This window comes from Xenopus laevis, chromosome 1S (assembly GCF_017654675.1).
Source record: "Xenopus laevis strain J_2021 chromosome 1S, Xenopus_laevis_v10.1, whole genome shotgun sequence".
NCBI classification, from domain to species: Eukaryota; Metazoa; Chordata; class Amphibia; order Anura; family Pipidae; genus Xenopus; species Xenopus laevis.
In genome coordinates this window covers 160,163,902-160,180,924 of record NC_054372.1, presented here as the reverse complement: position 1 = coordinate 160,180,924, position 17,023 = coordinate 160,163,902, and the positions used below count along the sequence as shown (strand labels likewise).

At 38.0% G+C, this 17,023-nt stretch overlaps 1 protein-coding gene across 1 annotated transcript; it reads right to left on the bottom strand.

The window, feature by feature from the left end:
- Positions 1-610: 610 nt before the first annotated feature.
- pggt1b.S (protein geranylgeranyltransferase type I, beta subunit S homeolog) lies at positions 611-16,610 on the bottom strand. The gene is given in 9 exon segments (NM_001096056.1): positions 611-972; positions 1,795-1,903; positions 3,114-3,298; positions 4,471-4,516; positions 7,367-7,499; positions 8,502-8,653; positions 10,830-10,897; positions 14,791-14,909; positions 16,458-16,610. Coding segments are annotated over 9 exon segments (1,119 nt in total). The 5' UTR covers positions 16,583-16,610; the 3' UTR covers positions 611-790.
- Positions 16,611-17,023: the final 413 nt, after the last annotated feature.

Genomic DNA, 17,023 nt, shown 5'->3' with positions numbered 1-17,023 from the left:
CACAACCGCGTGAAGAAAGAAGAAACAGGAAGAAGATCTCTCCGTGGTACTCACTGGTATAACCCTGGGCCGGTGCAGCTTTCTACCGATAGGAGTACCGACCAGGGGTTCCAGGTAAGTCAAAACAATCCTAACATTTGGCACCCCCAAGTGCAAACTGACTTTCTTTCTCCTTTAAAGTCAACGACTTTAAAGAGAACTGAAAGTTAGATAGCTGAAAAGCAGGAAGTAGTGTTGTGTTATGTTAGACATCCAGTCACTCCAGCCTTTATACATTACATTTTTAGCTAACTAATTATATTAGAAACATTTTTCTTATATTGCACAGCCTATCTATTTACCCAGTTTATACTTTTACACTGAGCGGTTCCTTTAAACCATCTGTTCAGTATGGCTCAGTATCAGCACCTACAAACTCAGACTCTGAGGAATCTCAATACTGTTTTTCGACAAGTCACTGAATATATTAGAAGTTAGAATTTGTGCAGCAAGCACATTTTCAGTGGATACATTGTTGATATTATGCATCTTTTCACTCTAATTAATAAAAAATATGTAGGATAACTGAAAGTTTTAGATTCAGGATTCTTTCATTAACCCTTCACTTTCGAACAATTAAAAAAAAAAATCTTTTTATTCAGGTAAAAGTGAATTGGCTGCTGAACATTGCTGTGAGATTACTCAAGAACACTTTGTTCGAATGACTCCAATATGAAAGTACACTTGGTAGTACATGGCTTTATACAGTGGCCTAGAGCGTTGCCACCAAATGTAACGCTGATGTGGTCGTTCAAGTTCCAATGTGCATATTATCGGAGTTCCTTTCACAGTCCTTTGATTTCCAAGAGTCGTGCAGCTGCTGGAGATGCTTATATGTTGTTAAACTTACATTCAGAGCTGGATGGACTTCACAGATGCCAGGCTCTCCTATAAGAGACAGGCCACAGATCCCAAAGTAGGCATGCAATGCATCTGTTAGTTACAAATAAAAGACAGAAATAAGTGCTGATTGGATAGATAAAATGCCTACAGTAGTTTACGCTGGTGTTTACATTACTATCCAAGCAAAGTCAAATAGACTCCAAGGGTTTTACTTATTGAGCTTCCATTACGTAATGTAAAGCAAAGTGGCCTTGTCTACTATATAGACTAGAGACTTCTTGAAGGGATGCTTCACCTTTAAATTAACTTTTAATATGTTATAGAATGACCAATTCTAAGCAACTTTTCAATTGGTCTTCATTATTTATAGTTTTCTTATTATTTGCCTTTTTCCTTTTGACTCTTTTCAGCTTTTGAATTGAAGTCACTGATCCCATCTAAAAACAAAGGATCTTTAATGCTTCAAATTTATTGTTATTCCAACTTTTTATTACTCGTCTTTCATCAGTCTCTTTCCTATTCATAGTCCAGTCTCTTATTGATATCTGTGAAAGTGTGTATGGTTGCTGGGGTAATTTGCACCCTAGCAACCAGACTGCTGAAACTGCAAACTGGAGAGCTGCTGAATAAAAATCTAAATAACTCAAAAACCACAAATAATAAAAAATTAAAACCAATTGCAAACGGTCTCAGAATATTACTCTGTACATCAGAACCAAACTTTAATATACAGACTAATAAGCTGCCAACTTTCTGGAGTCAGCAGCTTTTATTGGCTCGTGTATGGCCACCTTAACACTATCACTTCTGCCTCTATACAACTTTGTGAAGAATTATGTTATGCTTGATCGTGATATCTCTCTCTCTCTCAGTATGCAAAAATAAAGCAAAAACAAATAGGCACAAACATACCTGGGTGGCTATCTGGCCATTTAGCAAAACCTCCAACAATGCGATCCTGGGTGGACAATATAAAATTTCTGTTTTTTTCAAAATTTGTATATTTGAAGATGTCCAAGAGCTGTACAGGAAACAAACACACACATGAGCTTTAGAAGTGAAGCTTCCCGCATTCTCCTCTTTGGGGTGCAAGGTGAAGTTCTGCAATAGCTGGGGTGCCAAAAAAAGCATTTCCCTGAGCACTTATAGTAATAATACATAATTCTCGGCAAGTAAACACTACTTTGTAGAAACACATACGATTGTAAATAGTGATTCTATCCAAATGTTCCAGTGCAGGTATGGGATTTATTATCCAGAAAGTTCCTCAATATGGCAAAGCAATTTTTCACATAGTCCAATTTAAACAAATAATTATCCCACATGGCAATTAACACAGGTATTGTGCAATTTACCTATAATGTCAGAAATGTTTGATGCAGGTCAGTCATTTCTTTCCACCTGAAAATAGGCATTTTTAATCATAATAGAACAAGCTCCTAGAATATATTCTTTTTTTCTCAAGGCTGAATTGGTGGTTCAGCTAATTTTGTGTTGTGGGTTGAGGTTTAATTTAATATTCTATGAATTCATTCATTGGTAGTTTATTGTGGTTATGTCACCCTGTATTTACTGACAGACAGGTAGGGATAGATAGAAGAGTATATTGTGAACCTGAATCTTCACAGCACTAGATTATGTTCCATTTGCAGACCTAATATTTCCTACAGTAAAGGGGGCTATACACCTTGCCAAACGAGCTGATCAGATCAGTCATAACAGGCATCTGTGCAAACCATGGGGAGAGGGCCACATTAACTAACTGATGCGCTCCTAATTTCAAATGGATTTTTAAACCTGTCCCAATAGATACCCGCTAGTATAGATAATTGGGCAGGGCCCATTCACAGACTGATAAGTTATTTACTAGGTTGGAAGGGGCTGAATTGTGTATGGCCAGCTCTACTCCCCACACTACACAAACTTATAAACTTTTACAAAATTTACTGTGTTGTGCGGAGCCCCGATTACTTTGTTTCTATAACTTTTCAAGCTCTTGCTTGTTTAATAATTAAAGTAAAAGTTACGATATCGCATTATTCTTTCCCTCAGTCTACTTATGGTGAAGAAGTTGGGAATGTTTACTCAAATTTTTGTATGTATGCATAAATGAAGGCAGATATTTTCTGTTACGTGAGGTTTCCATTTTCAATAGCATCGTTTGTCTGTATTTAACCATTTTTCATTTATATTAGCAATAAGTACAATTTTTTTTGTCATATATGCTTTACCATTAGAGTTGCTCCGACCCAAAAGGAGTAACAAGTGTCAACAGGTTTGTTTGGCCTTCCGTGAAAACCATTTTGTTGCCTCAATATGCACCACCTTCGCATTCTGTTCAGTTCCTTCTCTGAAAATACCTCCTCCAGTTTGCCCATCAAGCAAAGGGAAGCAATTCCACAAAAGGTAGAGCCGCCTGTGAAGAAAGAATATGTGTATCATTATTTACATAACATCACTTGTATAAGGTGCATTGTACATTTCTACGATACATCAAAGGAGATCGAAACCCCAAAAATTACTTGATGTAAACTTAATTAGGGTGTTCTCTGAGCACTTTTACAACTACATTAATTTCGTATTTTTTTGCCATTTTTAGACTGCTAATACCAGGCTTTTGGCTCAAGTGGGAGTCAGCAACCCAAAGGTTAACTGGATCCAGGGTGTGCGTAAAAAGGGAATATGTAGTTACAGTCACTGATACTGCCTAGCAATATAAAATGGCCTAAAACAACCAAACCAAAGGTCAGGAAGGGATAAGAAGAAGTAAAAAGTACTGAATAAGTTCTGCAAGGGATGAAGAAAAAAAACAAACTGAGATTTACAGGAGACATTTTGTGTAAAAAAATAAGAATTTTTACTCATTTAGATATACATAAATTGTGCTTTAAAAAGCATTGTTTTAGGCTGATTTTTTGAATATTTCTGCAAAAAACCTAATAATCCCTCCCTTCCTGTTCCCTGAACTACCAGGCTGTGCAGGGGAGCTGATGGCTCTCAGCTCACTGCACTGTTGGATATTAACCAATCAGCAGTTAGCAGGACCTGAAAGGGAACTGAAGTCTGTCTTTGCTTGTCTGACTGCAGGGCTGTGATTGGCTGTCCCCCTCTTACTGTGCTTCTGTCAGGGACCGTTAGGACACACCCACCCCTGATTTGAAACAGGGACCAGTGAACATCTATAGGGAGCTCTAATGAAGGGGCTATTTTTAAAGACAATATTAATTTTTAGTACCATGTAAAAGCAACACTATATATTACTCAATTGCCTACAAAATTAAAGGAGACATATAGGATTAATGAAAAAAACCCTAAAGAGCCACCAAAATAACCAGTGATCTCTACATGGCTTCCTTTTGCTGATGCATTGAAGAAATACATTTTTCAAAAGTACTTGTGGATATTATAATAATTAAGTATAATTAAAGGGGAAAGCACAGCACGTACAATTGAAAGGGTGCACTTGCAGTAATTTAAAAATTATATATTTAGCTCTCCATCGCTAAAAATTTAGACTACGTTTTATTAGAACTTTGTTCTTCTGCAATGAAGCAAGGCATAAAGGGGGAAGGGGGGGCACATGCTTACCATGGGCTTCCAATCCAGCCCCCTGTCCCAAAGCATTTTCATATGACTGAAAGAAATAAAGAAAAAAAACAAGGCCCTGTATTTCATTAAAATGTTTTGGCATGTTTTTACCACACTTATTTCTTGTTTTAAAATAGCAGTCTCCATTTAACCCTTTAATGCATAGTAGGTAAAAGGGAAGAAGCAGAAGAAAATACTCCTCATGCCCCACTGGCATTGCAAGTACAGGCAGTTTTTGGCTGGAAAATGATCATATTCGTCTCAAGATTCTCCTGTACCAGCAGGAAGTTTCCTTTGAATATAAAGGGAGCTAGTTTAGGCTGTTTCTGGTGGCATCTGCTGGCTGGAATATGATGCTAGAGACCTTTGAATAATGTCCAGTGTGCCATAGTATAGGTTTATTGCCCTGTGTCATCAGCCTGAAAGCCTTTTTTGCCTCCTCTAAAAAAAAAAAACAGCATTGCTTCACAAACTAGATAATGAAATATTAGCCTTCATTTGAGGAACCGTGAGTAGAGACAAGCAAATAACGCCCGCGCATGACAACAATTTATTAAATGGCCTTTTGAATCTGTGCCATATGTATAGCATGAAAAACTGTAATGCGCTGTGTTATTTTTATTATGCTATGTTTGCAAAAGCGTCCGTTATTTGCCAAACATATTGTCATATTGAAATTGTTCCAAGGAAGCAAAGGACGTTTCACTGCTTGATCTGCGGCACAGGAGGTGGTTTTTAGTTTTCTCTGGCCTGAAACTGACCCCTTCATCATAGTGACAATTGCCTGAAAGTATCAGAATTGACACTTGTAAATATTCTAATATGCATTTTCAGGCCAAGACCTGCTTCCAAGGACTTGTGCTGAGCCTTCTAGGAAGAGATAGATTTCTGCAAGGACAGCTTGTTGTATATTGCTCCATTTGTTTCAGACAGACATGGGAATAGCTCTCAGAGAAGTACACGAAATAGCAAAACTGCAATCTCACTTCATTTTCTAAATAATTAACAAGAGTTCGGTTTAGATTTTAAAATAAACAAAAATGTTATGGGAAGCACAAATTACCATTCTCAGTCCTCCTTATTCACCTGAAACAAAATACTCCCCTGCACTGGCATTTTTCAAATAGCAATTTTGTGTAAACATAATAATAATAATGATGATAAGAAGACTGCTGCAATTAACTGCCCCTTGCTCTCAGGGGAACCTATGAAGGCCCAGGTAGTTGTTCTGCTTCATTATACTGCCTGCCCTCTTTTGCCAAATACTTTGAGCAACTTTGGCCCCACCTCATAATGGGCCTAGATTAAGGGGATTATTTATCAAAATCTGAATTGTTTTGATTATTTTATTAAAAAAAAATCAGAGCAAACTAGAATTCACAATTTGACCTTATTTATTGATAAAAAAAAGCATGATTTGATCGCATCAAGAAATAATTCATATTGTACAGTTGTTTCCCCAAAATTGCTCGATTTTTAAAGGGATACTGTCATGGGGAAAAAAAATTTTTCAAAATGAATCAGTTAATAGTGCTGCTTCAGCAGAATTCTGCACTGAAATCCATTTCTCAAAAGAGCAAACAGATTTTTTTATATTCAATTTTGAAATCTGACATGGGCTAGACATATTGTCAATTTCCCAGTTGCCCCAAGTCATGTGACTTGTGCTCTGATAAACTTAAATCACTCTTTACTGCTGTACCGCAAGTTGGAGTGATATCACCCCCTCCGTTTCCCCCCCCCCAGCAGCCAAACAAAAGAACAATGGGAAGGTAACCAGACAGCAGCTCCCTAACACAAGATAACAGCTGCCTGGTAGATCTAAGAACAACACTCAATAGTAAAAACCCATGTCCCACTGAGACACATTCAGTTACATTGAGAAGGAAAAACAGCAGTCTGCCAGAAAGCATTTCTCTCCTAAAGTGCAGGCACAAGTCACATGACCAGGGGCAGCTGGAAAATTGACAAAATGTCTAGCCCCATGTCAGATTTCAAAATTGAATATAAAAAAAATCTGTTTGCTCTTTTGAGAAATGGATTTCAGTGCAGAATTCTGCTGGAGTAACACTATTAACTGATGCGTTTTGAAAAAAACATGTTTTCCGATGACAGGATCCCTTTAAGTTTTTTTTCACAGAAAAGTCAGAATTTTTCATATTTTTGGCCCAAAAAGCCAGATTTTCCGACTAATTCCAGAGCAGACCACAGAAATGTCCAAATAGGATACGGACCTCTCCCTTTGACTTATATACAACATCGGCAGGTCTGAGATGCCGGATGTTTGGATTGAGTTTTTGCAGTATTGGGCTTTAATAAAAAATTCAAGTTTTTTTTTTTCACCTAAAAATTTGGATTTTACAGTTAAAAAAAACTAAAATGTTTTAAGTTTTTTGCATTCTGATTTTAATAAATAACCCCCTCAATTCCAAGAGAAAAAGATCTATCATGTAAAAAGTCATGGACGTTATTTAATTTGAGATGCAATTCAATTCAAATGTGAAAACTCTATTGAAGTCTATGGGGAAAAAATGGAACTGAATTAGGAGAAAATTTTTTCTCCTTGAGTTGAATCTCTTCCATGAGTTTACTGTGATAAACTGTGAGATTATTATCCCTGAACTGTTTTCACAAAAGTATAATTTCTGTCTAAATCAGAGGGAAAGCAGATAATGCATAATTTAAAGTAAAAAATATACAAATTATACATTTTAAAGAAATTAGAATTTTGCATAACATTCCTTCATGCTGTAAAATGGGGATTTGATATTTTATAAATGGGATTGTACAATAGCACCTCTTTAAAACGCTCATGTTGATTGTATCCCATTTCTATAGATGCTGCGTGCATTAAAGTAAATATACACAAAGTACTTATGATGTGAACAGCTCTTACCATACTCCTCCTAATGTAATCAATCGACTTTTCTATATCCATACCCGACCAGTCATTGAGCATGTAACAAATACAGGCAGCACAGTATACAAATCGCATGTCGTTTTCACTTCCCTCGAGCACAGCACAAAAGCTGAGAAAATATAAAAGGTCTGTAATTTATCAACAGTTCAGAAAATAATTACCTGCACTTAAAAACTTAAGATTTACTGTCATGTTCTGTGCAGCACTGTAATTAGCAACATGATCGGTTTAAAAAACATGATCTTTTTCAGACATAAGAAACATTAATACTGCTGCTAAATATCATATATATATATATATATATATATAGTTAACTTTTATTATGTTATAGAACGGCCAATTCTAAGCAACTTTTCAATTGGTTTTCATTATTTTTTATAGTTTTATAGTTATTTGCCTTTTTCTTCTGACTCTTTGCAGCTTTCATATGGGCGTCACTGACTCCCTTCTAAAAAAAACAAATGCTCTGTAAAGCTACAAATGTATTGTTATTGCTACTTTTTATTACTGATCCTTCTATTCAAGCCTCTCCTATTCCAGTCTCTTATTCAAATCAATGCATGGTTGCTAGGGTAATTTGGACCCTAGTTACCTTCAATAATGAAAACCAAATGCAAATTGTCACTCTCTACATCATACTAAAAGTTCTCAAAGGTAAGCAACCGCTTTAAATTAAATTTTAGTATGATGTAAAGAGTTATAATCTGACACAAATTGCAATTGGTTTTCATTTTTTATTATTTGTGGTTTTTGAATTATTTAGATTTTTATTCAGCAGCTCTCTAGTTTGCAATTGCAGCAATCTGGTTGCTAGAGTTCATAATCCCCTGGAAACCATGCACTGAGTTGAAGGAGAGAGACTGGAATATGAATAGTAGAGGACCTGAATAGAAAGAGAGAAATAAAAAGTAATAACAAAAAATGTGTAGCCTTACAGAGCATTTGTTTTTAGATGGGGTCAGTGTCCTCCATGTGAAAGCTGGAAAGAGTCTGCAGAAGAAGGCAAATAACGCAAAAACACCCCGTTAATAATGCGATAGTTGAAGATAGCCAGCAGGTCTGGACTGAGGTTCAAAATAGGCCCTGGCATATATACAGCTTTGAGTTTTACCTTCCATCAGAGAGCTGAAGAGCACGCAGTCCTGCCAGGCAGGCCTCCTTATTTAAACGACTTAAATCATCTCCCAGTATTAGAAGGCTAGCTATAGCTGTGTAAGTCATTGCTACATGGCTACTGTCATATGGGTGATTAAGTCCATGGCCCTAAAAGAGATAAAAACAAAGATATAACCTTTCATCACACGACTGTGGACAAACCATTTTCAAGCAGGAAATATTAACCACCATTCAGTATTTAAAATGCCTTGGCTGCATTTATTTTTTGGGTCACTACAGCAACATTTCAAGCCCAATTTGGGGTCTGACGTATGTCAGTGCCAATTAAATTTTTGTATTCGCTAAATAGCTTTGTCAAGGCAATCATGCAAGGCATCAACATTGCCTTGACAAAGCTATTTAGCGAAACGTACGTTGGCACATATTTTAGAATACTCTTGGGATTTTAAAACCATATTCTTAACTCCGGATTTTATGCTGCTCAAGAGAATTGTGGGGCGGTTGTCGTTTATGCTCGTTCAATTCTCCTTGCTTTGCTATCTCTCCTTCTCTCTAAGCATCCTGGGATTTGTAGTTTTTTAGACTAGTTAGTCCTCTCCATAATCTAGGGCAGATTAACATACGAGACCGCGGTCCCAGGTATTGCCGACATCTCCATCTTTGTGGTGTCCCATAGATAGCAAAAAAACAAAAACAAGATAGTTTCTTAAGACAACTCCACCATCTATATATTTCATTTTCCTAACCTTTAAATGAATTGGTTAAACTTACTTTGTAATGTTATTAACACAAGTCACTTTAGAATTAAGTATTCGGTCTCAATGCAGTAATAATTGATTGGAGTATATGCACAGCACTGTAAGGAGGTCAATTAATTGTACTCATTCATTGTGGATCAATGATTGATTATCATAAGCACTAGCCACTTTACAATTAAGGATTGAAGTCCAAGGGATTGTTTATTTATTTGAGCACTTGCCCTTTAGATACCTCAATTTATTGAAGGAAGTTTAATTTATCACACTAATTTATGGTTAATTAATTGTTAACTTTGCTGGTTAGTGTTGGGTCGTTGGGGGAACACCACGGAAATTGGAATTTAAGCTCAACTAGGGAATGGTAATTTAATACATTGGTTAATACGGGGTTCTTTTCCTCTATAACTTAGAGAGTGACTGAAGTTTATCAGAGCACAAAACACATGACTGGTGGCAGCTGGGAAGTGTACAATATGTCTAGCCCCATGTCAGATTTCAAAATTAAATATAAATAAAATCTGTTTGCTCTTATGAGAAATGGATTTCAGTGTAGAATTCTGCTGGGGCAGCACTATTAACTGATGCATTTTGGGGAAAAAAAAATGTTTCCCCATGACCGTATCCCTTTAAAGGGGACCTGTCACCCTAAGAAATAATTTCAAATTCTTTTCTATCAGTTAGTTGAGCAAAATAAACTTTACTTACACTGTATTTATTATTTAAATTTTGTTTCCTTCTGTTTTGGAATTATACAATCACAGCAAGCAGCAGCTGCCATTTTGTGGACACGGTTATTAAGGGAAATTGTGTATCACCCCAAAATCTTGTGTATGAACCAGAATGAGGGACCTAATGTCCATGTGCAGTGCCCTACACAATTATAGAGCCTGAGGAGGGAAGGGGGAATGTGAGGAAAGCAGTGACATGTAGGAAGTGCTGAATGGAAAGTGAAAGTAATTGACTGCCCCTCCTCTATGCCACGGGCATAGAGGCGGGGCAGGTAATATTTGATTGACAGTTTAGATATTTAAACACCTTTATAACAGGTATGGATGTTTTAATGAAAAAAAATTTTGGGGTTCCATATTTAATTTGGAAAGGACTTTCATTAGGCAATTTTTTATGTGTAGGTGGCAGGTCCACTTTAAGCTGCTGGGGGGAGGGAGGGGGTAATATCACTCCAACTTGCAGTACAGCAGTAAAGAGTGACTGAAGTTTATCACAGCACAAGTCACATGACTGGGAAACTAACAATATGTCTAGCCCCATGATTTCAAAATCAAATATAAAAAAATCTGTTTGCTCTTTTGAGAAACTGATTCAGTGCAAAATTCTGTTGGAGCAGCACTATTAACTGATGCGTTAAACATTTTTCCCATGACAGTATGCCTTTAAGTGCATTGATTTCTACTTCGCTAAAAAGCTATGTCAAAAACCAAAACCAATCAGTCCAATGTGTCTGTAAACCTATGTGCAATACAGATTTTTTCCAGGAGCAATCACTAGCTGTACAGGTATTTCTCATTTAAAAAGGCAATAAAATCAGGATGTGTATTCCAACATACCTTGGAAGGATTAAATGGTAACCCCAAACATGAAGATCCGCGAAAGCCACATCGATGAAGATTTGACTCTGTATAATGAATGCCAACAATTATTTGGATTCTCCAGTGGTGCATGGAGTGAGAAAAATATAATCAATATAAAAAGTGCTAATCATTATCTGCTTTGAGCATTTGATTTATCAATATTTATTTCCAAATCCAGAGAAGTGTGAAGTGTACAAATACCAGCCTTGGATTTAGATAACAGGCCCTGACATTTCATATTCACAAAAACCCATACACCACAACACAGGCCCAATATAGCAGATTACAGACACCCCTTGAGCATTTTGATGATTTTCCAGTGGTTTTCAATGGCTGCAACAGAGTACAGGTTTGGGATCCATTTCTGGAAACTCGTTATCCAGAAAGCTCCGAATTACGGAAAGGCCGTCTGCCATAGACGACATTAAATCCAAAAATTGATGATTTCCTTTTTCTCTGTCACAATAAAACAGTAATTTGTACTTGATCTAAACTAAGATATAATTAATCCTTATTGGAAGCAAAACCAGCCTATTGGGTTTATTTAATGTTTACAAGATTTTCTAGTAGACTTAAAGGTGGCCATAGACTCCAAGATCCGCTCGTTTGGCGACATCGCCAAACGAGCGGATCTTTCCCCGATATGCCACTAAACTGCGTGGCTATATCGGGGGTAATTCGAACGTATGGCCGAACGATCGAATTACGATGCGCCAAGCGGCTCCGACGGGTCGGTCGGGTAAAAATCCAACCTTCCCGATCGATATCGTGGCCAGATATCGATCGGGAAGACCCGTTGGAAGCCCCCATACACGGGCAGATAAGCTGTCAAATCGGTCCAAACGACCGATATCGGCAGCTTTATCTGCCCGTGTATGGCCACCTTAAGGTATGAAGATCCAAATTACAAAAAGACCCTTTATCTGGAAACCCCCATGTCCCGAGCATTCTGGATAAGCGATCCCATACCTATACTAAGTAACTAGGCTTTTAAGGCCCATGATGGCAACCTGGTTGCTTGGTTATTTATGATAGTTTAAATATTTAATCTCAATTTGTTCTAAGACAACCGTTCCAAAATAGGTGCGAATACAAAAGCTTCAAGGGATAGGAGAAGGTTGGCTTCTGATGTTTCTGGGCTCCAAGGTTACTTGTAGCTGGCAACCAATAGGAAACCTTGCTCGAACAATTATTTAAGTAATAACAGAAGGAAAATTATGTTGACCAGTTAAAGGGGTGGTTCACCTTTAGGTTATGTTTTAGTATGTTACAGAATGGCTAATTCTTCAATTGGTCATTATTATTATTTTTTTTATAGTTTTTTAATTATTTGCATTTTTCTTCTGACGCTTTCCAGCTTTCAAATGGGGGTCGCTGGCACCATCTAAAAAACAAATGCTCTGTAAAGCTATATTGTTATTGCTACTTTTTTATTACTCATCTTTCTATTCAGGCCCCCTCCTATACATATCCCAGTCTCTTATTCAAATCAATACACGGTTGCTAGAGTAATTTGGACCCTAGCAACCTCATTGCTGAAATGACAAACTGGAGAGCTACTGAATATAGAGCTAAATAACTCAAAAAACACAACTCGAATTGAAAACTTATTGCAAATTGTCTCAGAATATCACACTCTACATCATACTAAAAGTTAACTCAAAGGTCTACAGCCCCTTCAAGAATTTAGGAAAAATGGTAGTTGTATATTTTACTAGCATTAGTTGTATCAAGCCTGTAATTCTGATGTAAAGCACAACAATGAGAAAGCAAACTTCTAAGAACAGTTTAATGATCAAATGTTTACAAGATCCAAGGATGGAACTACACAATTATGTGTGGGGGCTATTTTTGAACTGGTGGTAAATAAGTGCATAGCCGTATGGTTAGGTCTCAAATTTCCACCTTATCCCGATTCCCTACCAATATGTGGCCGTCACATTATATATTAACTACTTGTTCTTTATAGACTTCTGCTTATAATTTATTTTGGCCCCAAATAACATCAGAATACTGGTAACACAGTATTAGCATTTGGCAGTTTTATATTATTATTAGTACAAGGGTATAGTGTTTTGGATGATGGTGACTAGAAGGGGGAATGTTTATCAGCATTGGAGATAAATATCTGGAGATGTTGCCCATGGCAACCAATCAGATCTTTGCTTTTGTTTTCTAAGTTATAGGTGGCTGTTTAAATCTAATTGCTGATTGGTTGTCATGGGCAACATCTCGAGAAATCTCTCCAGATTATTATCCCCAATGTTGGTAAACATGCCCCATTTGAATTGCATAGGGTGGCTTTGCCACCAACCGCTCAAACAAGGCACTGCTTAGGACAGCTAAATACAAATTCGAAGTTAAAGGGCAACTCAACCCCAAAATAAAAATTTACCTTATAAAAAAAAAATAATAATAATTCTAAGCAACTTTCCAATATACATTAAACATTTTCAGTGCTTTTAACGTTATTTGTAAAAATGATTGCTATTCAAAGCAGAATTTGCTTAAAGGAACAGTAACATCATTTTTTTTTATTAAAAAAAATAAAAATTACAGCGTGTATATAATACCTATGTCCCAATAGATATTACCCATTCACCCTCCTTGTACCACAAAAGTCCCCAGTAAACACTCCCCTCCATGGTCTGAACTGATTTTGAAAAACGGCGATATGGCGATCAATGCAAGGCGAACAATACGTACAAGCGCGCTCCCGACAGTGCTCCTTCAGCCAGGACTTCCGTCATGAAAGTAAAACCGGAAGTCAGAAGAGCTTCTGACAGGGCATGCATCCTACGACGCATAAAGTTCTCCCTCTTCTTGCCAACTTTTTTCTTTTGTATGTGGGCAGTGAGAGGAACAAGGAGGGGAGAGGGGAGTGTACGGCAGCATCAATGGAGAAGGCTGGGGAGAGGGACAGCAGTGACAGGACACGGAGCGGAGACAGGGGGAGTGAACGGCTGCATGAAAGCACTGTGAGAAACGGCAGTGACAGGACACGGAGGGGGGAGTGAGCTGAACTGCTGCATGAATGGAGAAGGCTGGGGTGAGAGGAGCACGGAGGGGAGGTGGGGGAGTGAATGGCTGCACGGACTTATGGCAGTGAGAGGACATGGAGTGAGGGGGAGTGAATTGAACTGCTGCAGCGCTGGGAATTGGGCTGATTTCTTGGGTTGGGGAATCTAATAACAAAATGCATTCAGCCAGCGCTCCTATAGCCTAAGCAGTTATCCTATCGGTTATGTGATGTCACTTCCGGAAGTGACATCATGAACCCGGAAGTTCAGACCCGAAAACAAGGAAAAGAAGCACGGCAGCGCGCACGTAGTGCAGAAGAAGGTTGCTGGTGGGGCAAGATGGCAAGGACCCTTGGACTCCATCGAGAAGCGGCGGTTTTGATTTTTTCAGATTCCTTACAAGACTACCTGGATTCAGCAGCATATTAGAAGTTACTTAGCTAAGTACATTATTTTTGTCTGAGTTTGTAAAAAAGTGTTACTGTTCCTTTAACAGTGTTGCAAGTCTTGGTTCCCCAGCAAAGACAGGTCTGTTAATCAGCTTTGCCTTCAGGACAGGTAGTAGAAAGAGACAAACACTGCTTTCAATAGCAATACATATACAAATAACTTTAAAACAATAACACATTTTTAATGCATGTCTATTTGCTTAGAATTATGTTTTCTTTTATCAGGCAAATTTTTTATTTTGGGGTTTACTTGCCCTTTAAAAGTGCTTAGGGAATGTGTTTTATCACAATACATTATTCTGGCATAGCCTGAACTTGTTGGACTGATATCTCTCTTCCACCCATATTTAATATGCAAATATATATGGTTAACAAAACCTATTTTTTATGACTGCATTAAAATTAAAAATAAAAAAATGTGAGACCTGAAAAGTGATTACCCTTTAAGAAATGTTACATGGTACTCACGGTCTTCGGTGGGAAGGACTTGAAGAGAATAAATCCATTCTATGATTTCTGATTTGTTGATCACGTTCAGGGAATCCAGCATATCGAGTCCAGAGAGTGCAAAAAATGCAATTGTTAATCTGAAATGAAAAGGACGTTTTACATTAACATTAAACCAGAAAAGAAAGGGGAAGTTAATTTTAAAATCAACCAGATGTAATCTGCAAACGTATTTCTATTTATGTAGCTTTTAGGTCAGCATAAATACCACGTTTAAAGGAAAATATATCCCACTCTTTTACATGAGCTTATTCAGTGGAGAATCAGGTATACAGGGAAGTTCAGATAATGTGTGGGCACCTTTAAGAGCTGGTATGTTGTGCACTTACTGGGGGTCATTTATCAACACTGGGCAAATTTGCCCATGGGCAGTAACCCATGGCAACCAATCAAATTACTGCATTCATTGTTCTGCTTGCAGCTGGCTTTAAAAAGCTAATCACTGATTGGTAGGTATAGGTAACTGCCCATGGGCAAATTTGCCCAGTGTTGATAAATGAGCTCTACTGTGTAGAAAACTAACGGCCTACAGATTAGCTCAAATCCCTTAGGAGCACATGTATCAAAAATTCCGGATAAGTGCAACAATGATCCCTTGTGATAATCGCAATTTTGCACAATCACAAAATAAGAAATGGTGGTAATTTTGGCAAATCGCGGTTTTCCGTGCAGGTCCAAACCAACCGAAGAATGCATTTTTCAAGTAAAAAAAATAAATAAATAAAAAAGGCAATTTCCAGTTACTTCTACAGCATCCTGGCAGCTCAGAGCTGATGGGACATTGTTTTAGATTTAAAGTCATGGTGTGGTAGGGTTTTTTTTGCTAAATGGTTGAATTCTCCTTTAAGTAGGACCTCATGGGGGGTCCCCCTGCAGCCTCAGGGTCTGCTTTCTCTGTAGTTACACCCCTGGTTCTGACTTAGACTATGCCCAGTGCAGCTGAATGAAGTCCATACCTCCCAACATTTTGGAAGTAAAAAGAGGGACAAAAATTTTTTCCGCACATAGTGCAGCGAATTTTTTTGGACCACGCCCCTTTCCATGGCCCCTAATTACCATGTTCATTTTACAAAATTTGGCAGGTTATTAAAGTTTGAAAATAATTCTCCTTATCTAAACTGTTTTTGTGTCTCAAAATTGTTACAACGTATCTTATTTGCACCTGTTACCTGTTCTGTGTGGTCTGCCAAAAGCCAATTAAGTGAGAAACGTTGTTTCTTTTTCTGGCTGTTCAGTGCAAAGGAAATAGGGACTTTCCAGTACAAAGGAGGGACTGCGGGTTGAGCTTTCAAAAGAGGGACTGTCCCTCTGAAAAAGGGACAGTTAGGAGGTATGTGACCCACTTTATGTTGTTCTATTTGGATGGATATATTTCATATGAATGGCGACCATATACATTTGAAGCAAGTATGGCCAAGGCTGTCCATTCCATCAGAGCCACAGACACAAGTGAGGAAACCGTGCCCAGCCAAGGCACAAGGCATAATACAATCAATCCGCCAATGAACATTTAAAAAAAACATCCGCTATTAAAAAAAGTCCCAGTAGCCACTTCCTAGGAGGGCAGAATGCAATCACGTCTAGGACCCTTTCTGCATCCCTAAGCGGATAACCACTGGCTTCGGTACCTGCTTGTCTCTAAAGAGGCGCATTGCTCTGGTAGGAGCTGCAGATTACGCTGAAAATAGCGGACATGGCGGTCAGGAAGGAACAAGAGCCTCTCTTCTGGTGAACCATCTTCATCATCCGCCATCCCGCTGTTCTCTCGTCCCCCGAGTCCTACTGTAGCCGATAGACTCCGATTCTACTGGAGACCCTGACGCTAGATGTCACAATCACGTGACGCTGCCGGAAGTGAGGAGATGAAACCGGAAATGTCGCGGGCGGAAGTATTTCATAGGAGCGGATTATGGGAAAGAGCAGAGAAGATGAGAATGTTCTGATGTTATTAATGTTCACTATAAGAACTGCACATAATCTGACTAAAATCAAGAAACACGAATAAAAAATACACTCAAAACTCGTACAGGGGGGTTTTATCATTTCACCATCTTTTACTAAAATCCCTCAGGAAGGTTTAATCAAGCTTGTGCTGAACGCACGTTTTGCCTATGGCTTAAAGGAACAGTTCAGTGTAAAAATAAAAACTGGGTAAATAGGCTGTGCACAATTAAAAATGTTTCTAATATAGTTA